Raw genomic sequence first — 9,629 nt, 5'->3', positions numbered from 1 at the left:
TTAGATGAACTCAAGATGGCTTACAACATAAATAATAGCAAAATACCTAAGAACACTAGTTAAAATACAAAACTGCTAGTAGGCAGAAGTAAGAAATACCATATTTTATTTAAATATTGAGAATTTTCTACTATTGTACAAGTGGACTGAGGGAACTTTTAATATCCATAACGGTGGCAGTTTATGTTTTTAAAATAAAGTTTTAGGGAAAGGTCTGGGAATGCAAGGGAAATCAATATACATGTCCCCAGGACCTGGGGAAACTTCCTTATTCACTTTCCACTGCAGGAGAATTAGGTTTGCCAGTTTCCAGTTCAGGCCTGGAGATCTCCTGGAATTACCACTGATCTCCAGACAACTGAGATCAGTTCCCCTGGAGAAAATGGCTGCTTTAGAAGGCATACTCCATAGCGTCATATACTGCTGTGGTCACATCCCTCCACAAACTCTGCCCACTCATCTGTTATAACACTCCTTCCTCCCAGTGTGCTTCACCCATCCCTCCACTTGCTGCTTTGCCACCAGAGTGCTCTCCTGCTCTCCCTTCCCCTCAGCCACGACCCCAGAGGGATGCCTGCCATGCCAGAGAGAGAGAAGAAACACTGGAGGGGTGTGTGTGCAGGAGCTAAGTGGCACATGGAGGAAGGCTGCAGCGGGCTCAAGGCAGACCTGCCACTCGTCTGGCACAAATGGCTTTGCAGTGGAGGAAGGGCACGGGGAGTTCCCGAGCAAGCATTGGCCACCAAGCAAGTATTTCCAGCCTAAATGTCAGCCTAGCCTTTTATGGGTAAAGAAGATGGTAAACAAAAATGGCACGTCTGCCATTTTCATCAGCTGCCGAATACATTCTTGGAGGCTGTGTCTTTCAGGGAGCCTTGAACCCTGGCACTTCCTGAACAAACGATCCTGCGGCTGACAGAGAGAGCCCTTCCCTGCTGCCTGGTGTGAGGAGGGAGGGGGAGAAGCGCAGGACAGGCACACAACACTTTGCAGGTAAACAGCTTCCTTTCTGGCCTGCTGTTTTCCAGAAACATTGCGAGGACATTTTGAAAAATCCATCTAGTCCAGTTCAATTCCCATTGATAATGTCCATGGACAATTAGAGCCAATTAGGGAGAGGCAAAGAGCGACAAGTTAGGGAAGGGGAGGGGGATGAGGGGGAGGGTCAATGCTGCAATCCAATTTCCCAACCACTAAATGTAATTAAAGGGTATTACTTATCCAGTTGCCCAGGAGGGCCAGCATATAATTGGGGGAAGCCAACAGCTTTCTGTTCCAACAATGCAAACCATAGGCAGGCGGCGGCGGCTGAGGCCCTCCTGCCCACCTCTCAAGCTCCGAGAAGCAGCGTCTGTGTATCTCACAATGCTTGCGGTCTTCCTAGTCATCTTGGTTGCCGCCCTGCAAGGCACGGTTCCCCGAGAGAACGACTTCCCATATAGAGTGCCCCTGGATCCACAAGGCAGTGTGGAGCTCTCCTGGAATGTCAGCTACCACCACGAAGAGGTGCATTTCCAGATCTTGCTCAAAGAGCTGAAATTTGGGCTCCTCTTTGGCATGTCCGACAGAGGTGGCTTTGAGAACGCTGACCTGGCTGTCCTCTGGAGTGATGGATTCCAATCTTATTTTGCGGTAAGTAAGCCTTTGACGCGGGGGAGTGGTGATCACACCTCCCATTTGAAGATGTCCCGGAGGTTGCTTGTCCATGAGCCCCCAGGAAATGTGATATTTAACGTTATTGAGCATTTAATCTCAACTGGAAGGTTCATTTTTTAAGGGCTGGCTTCTCTAGAGTTTTGGCCATTCCATACTCAATCATTTGATGGGTGTAAAATGGTCCTCCTCTGAGGCCCTAGTGAGCCACTAGATTCATAGACTATGACTTTTAAGTAGAATTGATTTTATGAGGTAACAATTGATCAAGAGGCATAAGAACTGAGGTGGTAACACTCCTGTTTTGAGCATGGAATTTATTTGGAAGATTTAGATATATGCAAACTGCCACCATCTCTAATTTTAAAAAATGGCTTTAACTTCCTTCGGAAAGTCGATCAGGCTCCTCATCTAAAGTTTACATTTCTGAGGAAAGCTAGCTAAGATAAGAAAGGATGCAGAGAGCAGATGGTCAGCTGGAGCCCCCAAATCTGCCCCTCTCCTTGTTGTGCCTCCTGCCAGTGACCAGCCCCAGGGAAGATGGTGATAGTGGGACTCACGGCAGTCAGGCCAGCCCAGCCCAGCCCAGGCCAGCCCACAGCTTCCACCTCTACCTCAAAATGGGCCCCATAAAGCCAGTTCTGACCTTGGAGATGAAACAGTGCCGTACAATGAATCCCACCTGGGGCTCTCTGCAGAAGTCCTGTCTGCTAAGAGCAAGCCTCTGGAAGCACAGACATGTTTGTGGAGAGGCCGAGGCACAGCTCAGGGCTTTATTTAATCAGTGGCAAAGAATCAAGCTTCATCAATGAGGTGGATTCTGAGGAGTATCAAGTAAAATTAAAACTCCAGGGGACATAAAAAAAAAAAAAACCCTCAAACTTGCTGATGAATGTTGGGATGAAAATACTAAATTTTAGGTCCATTATTATATTACATTTTATCCATACTCATTGCAATCCATAACACAGGGGGAAACGTTCCTATGAGGGGAAAATGTATCAGAGCTTTTGGAATAGCAAAACTTGTTCCCTGTAAATTCCTCTGCCTAGGAGAATGCTCAAAGGGAAAAGAAGAACACGTTTTCTGCCAGCTTCAATCTGAGCAGTTACTACGGCAGATGCTTTTGTAGGCCGGAGTGCCATTTGCCGGAGAGCAAAGTAGAGACCGGCCCTCAAAAACTGTTCTCCATTTAAATACAAAATGTTGCCCCAACACTTCAACTAAAGCCAGCAAACCAGACAATGCTGTGGCAACAGTTTATGTGAAGCCATCCTGAAACCCAGAGAGCTGGCTTGCGCATGCCTATACATTAATGTGATGTGTAGTGGAGCAGATAAAAGGCCTCCACTGTGAAATGGCCAGTGCAACATATTGCCTTTGAGTCTATTATTTCACCTGTGCAGAGATGAGACTGCTTTTCACAGCCTTGCTGATTTGATTTGGAAGTCACTATTTGTATTTTGCTTCTTGTGCATGAGAAATTATCAAGGAATCATGCACACAAACTGCATGTCCTGAAGATGACAGACCAAAATCTATGGCAACATCAACATTTGGAACCAAAAGGAAACAAAAATGGCCATGTCAGAACATCCTTAGATCTGCTTTTGTAAATTCATACATGAATGTAACTGCTTAATGCTTCGTCACTTGCATGTATACACCAGCCCCAAAACCACTTTTTTATGGACTGTACCCTCCAGATAGCACTGATCTATTTAGAGAGAGGAGAATGCTCACTCCTGGTGCAGCCCTCTAAAGAGTTATGTACTTTGGGGGCCATTGATATCAACAAGCTTACACGGATGTAACTCTGCTTACTACTGCACTGTAAATTTGTGGAGAGGGGTGGGAATCAGTGGATTTGTCATGCCCTGGTGTGTGCTGCTGCCTTCAGTATCAAAGCTGCGCATCTGCTCCATGTTGAGCACCAGAGGCCAGACAGATCTTCCATTCTGCTTTAAAAAATAAATAAAAATGTGAAGCAGTTAATATTTAAAGCTCCCTCTTCGGATAACATATCTCCATACCGGAAGGCTGAGCTTGGCTTACAGTTGTCACAATGTTAAACGGAGAGAAAGACACCCAATTATAGTCTCTTTCTCTGTCATCTTCTCGAGACACCCTGTCATAACTCCTACTTTGGCATAATTAAAAGATGGGTAAAGAGGGTTTGTAAAAACTGTGCTCTGGGATGACTTTTCCATCTAATTACCTGCTAATTGCTCACATGGGTGACCTGAATGTTAGTCTTTCTGAAAAGCCAGTCTTTTAAAATAATTTTGTTTCTAGACCAGATCCCTCAAACTCCCTCCATCCCCCTGGGGATAGAAATCATAGAATGAAAAAGAGGAGGCTTCTTGAAAAGGGTTTTGACTTCCATGTATGTCTAGGGAAGGAGACTTCCATAGACCTTATTGCATCAGGAGACTTACCGTTTCTGTCAGAGTTAAGTCCTATTTAATTATAGTTGCCAGCCTTCATAGCAGGAGATCTGACTTTGAAAATTTTTTCCTGATATCTAGCCTATATCGTTGCACTTGTAGTTTAAACCCATTACTGCGTGTCCTTTCCTTTCCATGGGGAACCTTGTCAAAAGCTTTACTAAAATCCAAGTAAACGACATCATTCATATTTCCACAATCCAGCAAACCTGTTACTTGGTCAAAAAAGGAAACCAAGTTGGTCTGACAGGACCTGTTGGAGACAAAATCATGCTGACCTCCTTGGATCACCAAATTGTCCTCCAGATGTTTGCAGATCGCTCCCTTTAATATCTGCTCCATTATCTTCCCCACCACAGAGGTCAGACTCACTAGTCTGTAGTTTCCCGGGTCATCCTTCCTCCCTTTTTTGAAGATCGGAATAATGTTTGCTCTCTTCCAGTCCTCCGGGACATCTCCAGTCCTTAAAGAGGTCCCGAAGATTATGGACAAGGGTTCTGCAAGTTCTCCGGAAAGTTCTTTGAGCACTCTCGGGTGCATTTCATCCAGCCCAGGGGATTTGAACTCATCCAGTGCAGCTAAATGCATCTCTGTCCATGTCAACCTGCCACCCAGACATCTCTAGATGTGCCTAAACCTTTTGACCTGAATATTTCCCTTTTCTTTCTTAGTTCCTCTTGAAATTCTCTGTTCATCCAAATAAGTTTCTTAGAGCTTCTGCAGTGTTTTCGTTTTTCTGGTATAGAAAAGGTCACAAGTGTATGTATTACAAACACCACAAGAAATATCTTTAATATTACAGTGCAGTTTCATGGTTGATTAAAAACTCCAAATAGCTAATTAAAAACTCACAGAGCACAAATGCTCACAATGAGTGAGGTGGTGTTCAGCATGATTATAGCATCTCTCACTCTCTTGGGTGTGGCTATAAAGCCACAGTTAATACTTTGAATCACAGTACTATTTTGGAATGACCCACAACAGCTTGCATGGCTAACTACAACACAGATTCCTTCATATAGTGCATCTGAAGTGTTAAGCAGAGACCACTGAAGAAGAACTCTGTGGCTGAAATGCATCTGGTCCAAATTTTATTGGTTTACAGGTTCCAATCAATACTAGTAAGAGTAAATTTCCATAAAATGAAGAGTATTCTAAATGTAATGTGTCCTCTGCAGCCTATTTTATTTTTAATTAACTCTGTAAGGGCACGGTAATATTAAATATATATATGTGTGTGTGTGTGTGTGTGTGTGTGTATTGTTTAATCTTTTGTATATCTGCTTGTGACCACCATCTTTCAGGCCTCCAATTTACTTTTTGCAGGGCCTATAATAGCAATGGTCTCTATTCCCTCCAAGGTAACACAGAGATTTTTCTCACCTACAGGATGCCTGGACTGACCAAAAAGGGCAGCTGCACCTGGACTCTGAACAGAACTACAAGCTCCTTGGAGCACAGAAAACCTCTGAAGGGCTCTACCTGCTGTTTAAAAGACCCTTTAGAACCTGTGACCCCAAAGACTATCTCATAGAGGTAACATCTCTCTGTGTCCACCTGATGAACATTGTACCCAATTTAAATATGGGGCTGGCAGGACAGAAGAACTCACCTGTACAACTTTGGGTTGCTGGTTCTGACTTGGAATATTTCAGGAAATTTGGGAGGAAGTCTGTGGAGGGGGGAGGGGAGAGCTTTGCAGGGATGTGAGGCCACAGAGTCAACCTTTCAAAGTTGCCATTTCCTCCAGGGGAACTGATCTCTGCAGACTGCAGGTGAGTTTAGGGTATTTCCACACATTGGTAAAAATAGCATTAGCCAGCCGAATGGCATAGCGCTAAATATTATTTGGACACGAAAAGAAATGCCTATGCAAATAATGGATTAAAGTATAATGAACAATTTCTGCAAGAGTTGTTGTCCAAAATCTTTCCCTTCAGTTTAAATCATAAAGGCAATCATTTCTGTCAATATGACTTTTCTCAATTGATAACAAAGTTTTTCATATACTCCAAGAGTTTTCCAAAATGTACAACGAATTTCATTGGCAGTTTAGCCCACATTTATTGCTATAGTCACAGAAGCCTGAGGGATAAATGTAGGCTAACCTGCCAATGAAACTCTTTGTATATTTTGGAAAACTCTTGAAGGAAAAGACTTTGGCTACGCCGATGAACAGCCAATCAGGTAAGCTGTGAGTTGTCCTTTTACAACTTTGCCTTTTAATGTTTAGTCACACATTATGGCTTATATTTAGAGCAGGTATTTTACAGTGTTTAAATTTCATAGTTTGCCAACCCTGGGTTAGGAAATAACTAGTGATTTTGTGGGAGTGGAGCCTGAAGAAGGAAGGATTTGGGGAGGATTTGGGAAGGGCCTTCCATGGGGCCTACCTTCCACAGCAGCCATTTTCTTCAGATAAACTGATTTCTGTCAGATGGAGATCAGATATAATCCCAGGAGATCTCTGGCCACCTTCTGGAGGTTGGCAACCCTTATTTGCATGATGAATTTCATATCTGAATTTCGAACATGAGTTCACATTTTTAGGGTTTTGGGGAGCATACTTGGCTAGGATACTTGGGTTCTTAGGCTTGCAGCCTTAAGACATTTGGGAATCCTTGTTTTGCCCTTCCCTCACATTTGTTTTGTTTTTAACAGGGACTGAACATAAACTTTCAGATGCTGTAAAGTGTGTTCTCTGCATTTTTAGTGTGCATTTTTCCTTTGACCACTTCTTGTGGCTGGGTTTCAAATAGCAATCCCATTGGTGTGTCAGATAAAAAAATACAGGAACATGTCAAATCTTAAGCTAATTTACTTGCCTCAAAAACTGAAGTTAAGGCAGTGGGATCAGGTATTGAATAGCCATTATGCTAAGCACGCTGTTGAGGAAGGAGAACTCTCTGCCCAGCCCCAGGATCAACTGGCAGAAGTCCATCTAATGGCAAGCCAGACAGTAAGACAGTAGTTAGCCTGGCCATGCAGAACCAGACAATGAGGGTCTCCCTTAGCAATGAACAAGGAACGGCCGCTGCCCTGGGAGCTTTATATCAGCCACAGGATGGGCCATGTGGTATCACCTGATTCTCCAGGACCATTGTGGGTTTGGAATATACAGAAGAGGGCAACCAAAACATTCTGAGGGTTGGAGCAACTCTCCTAGGAGGAAAGGCTGAAGAGCCTGGGACTTTTCGGCTTAGAATAGAGACAATTAAGGGGGGACAGAATAGACGCTTATAAAATTACTAGAGGCAAAGCCCTTTGTACACCAGAATACAATGCATGTTAGGATCTCGGAAGGAAGGAAGGAAGGAAGGAAGGAAGGAAGGAAGGAAGGAAGGAAGGAAGGAAGGAAGGAAGGAAGGAAGGAAGGAAGGAAGGAAGATCCCTCTCGCAAAACCCTCTCGCAAAACCCTAGAACAAGGACAGTAGAATTTGTGATGGATACTAGATGCAGTGATGGCTCAGGAACAAAAAAGCTTATTGAATACATTCATAGAAGATAGGTCCATCAGTGGCTACTCACCACAGGATGCTGGACTAGACAGACCACTGGTTTAATCTAGCAGGACTATTATGTTCCTATAGTGGACTGGCCAATGCACATTCTGCCCTTTCTTCTAGGATGGCACCGTGCACTTGATCTATGGCATTCTGGAGAAACCAGTCCCTTCTCTCCAAGCAATCAATGTTTCTGCAGTCCTCCTGAAAGGGTTGCAAAGGGTGCAGCTGCTGAAGCCAGAGATCAGCATTCCCAGATTTCCTGCGGACCTGAAGACCATGGAGATAAGAGCCCCCAATGAGGTCATACCTGCCCAGGAGACCACCTATTGGTGCTACATTACTGAGCTCCCTGAAGGCTTTGCAAAGCATCACATTATCATGGTATGTGGCAGAGTGAGGTGGGACTGGCTGGTTGCTTGCAGGTCTCCTGCATCATTTCCTCAGTTCTTGGTCAGTTTGAGCCCTCATTAGTGCCTCCTTGCTTTATGTTTCCTGATGTGTCGCTTTCTCTCTCCTGCTCTACTGCATGGTCACCCTTCCTTTTTCCTTGCCTGGACATCATTAGCTGGCCTAATCTATCCTGTTCATTTTTATTACTGTTTCTCCCCTCTTTTCTCCTCTCTACATTTGGCTCCTGTGAATCTTATTTCAAATGTCACCAATCTCTCTCTCTGCCTCAACTTGGTTTCCTTAAATGCAAAATTATATCTTCCATTGTCTCCTGTGTACTTTTCTCCTTTTGCTCCATTAGACCTCCCAGGCTCCTTCTGCTTATGTTTGATGCGTCTCCCTTCTATGTTGGCATTTTCTAGGTGCTCTCATGAGCTTGCCCTGTCCTCCACGCCTTTCTGACCCCTTTTCTGTCTTATTAACATGATCTTGACACTAAACTTGTGGGGGAGGCCAGGGATGTTCAGTCTGCTTTTTCAGGATATTGTCTACTATTACATTAAGGTGCCATAGAAGTCAATCAGTTGCCAATCATTCCATTTTACTGGGTTATTAATTCAGCAGGTGGGTCTAGCTGAGTTTGGAAGGAAATCCTCTTGTCAGATTCTCTTGCGATGGTGTTTGCAACAACAAGTCATGTCAGACCAACCTTATCTCTTTTTTTGAGAAAGTGACTTCCTTGCTGGATCAGGGCAATGCTGTGGACAGAGTTTATCTGGAAAAGCTTCTGATAAGGTTCCACATGATATTCTTGTTCACAAGTTGGTAAAATGAGGTATGGATCCTAATTCTGTCAGATGGATCAATAACTGGTTGACAGATCATACCCAAACAGTACTTGTTAATCGTTCATCATCCTCTTGGAGAAGAGTGACAAGTGCAGTTCCCCAGGGATCTGTCCTGGGGCCTGTGTTGTTCAACATATTTATAAACTAGGGGAAAAAGCCGTTGTATCCAAGAATACAATGGGCGCTGGAGCTTGGCAGTGGGAAGAGGAAGGGAAGTCCAGTCTGTAAGGGCATGGGGTTGAATGTGTGTGTTGTGTGGGAGGTTGTGGTGGCATGGTGGCAAATGAGGGCATGGGTGTGGAGTTATGGGTGTCAAGAACCTGTGCTTTGGAATGTTCATTGAGTGTGGGACAGGACTGACCTTTGGGAATTGTGGCATAGTGGTTACAGGTGAGCTTTCCAGAGCCATGTCCTCAGATATGCGAAGGGAAAATCAGACTGGAGACTCTTCTTAGGGGAAGATTACATGGCAACCAATTCCCCCCAGTTCTGCGTCATTTCCCTTCTTGTGTGAATTAGGCCACAGACACCAAAATGCCCCTCTGCCCTAATACACATGGGGTAGTCACAGTACACAGGTGTCCACCCTGTTCCTTCTTCTCCATTTTTTCACTGTTGATAAAATGTTATGTGCCCACATGCTTCTTTCATGGTTGCTCCTTAGAAGAAGAATGGATTTTTGTACCCTGTTGTTTACTACCCAAAGGAGTCTCAAAGTGGTTTACAAACACATTTCCCCTTCGTCTCCCCACAATAGACAACTTGTGAGGGATGTGGGGCTGTG

The 9,629-nt window shown here is 44.3% G+C and overlaps 1 protein-coding gene across 1 annotated transcript in view; it reads left to right on the top strand.

Moving 5' to 3' along the window:
• Positions 1-1,281: 1,281 nt before the first annotated feature.
• DBH (dopamine beta-hydroxylase) overlaps positions 1,282-9,629 on the top strand; it is a 90,667-nt gene continuing 82,319 nt past the window's right edge. Inside the window, exons 1-3 of the mRNA XM_077306099.1 lie at positions 1,282-1,632; positions 5,490-5,636; positions 7,728-7,988. Coding sequence (XP_077162214.1) covers positions 1,282-1,632; positions 5,490-5,636; positions 7,728-7,988 — 759 coding nt within the window. The remainder of the gene's footprint in view (positions 1,633-5,489; positions 5,637-7,727; positions 7,989-9,629) is intronic.

Source organism: Paroedura picta, chromosome 12 (genome assembly GCF_049243985.1).
Source record: "Paroedura picta isolate Pp20150507F chromosome 12, Ppicta_v3.0, whole genome shotgun sequence".
Lineage (NCBI taxonomy): Eukaryota > Metazoa > Chordata > Lepidosauria > Squamata > Gekkonidae > Paroedura > Paroedura picta.
The sequence above is the reverse complement of the archived record's forward strand: the minus strand, read 5'-3'. Positions and strand labels throughout refer to the sequence as shown.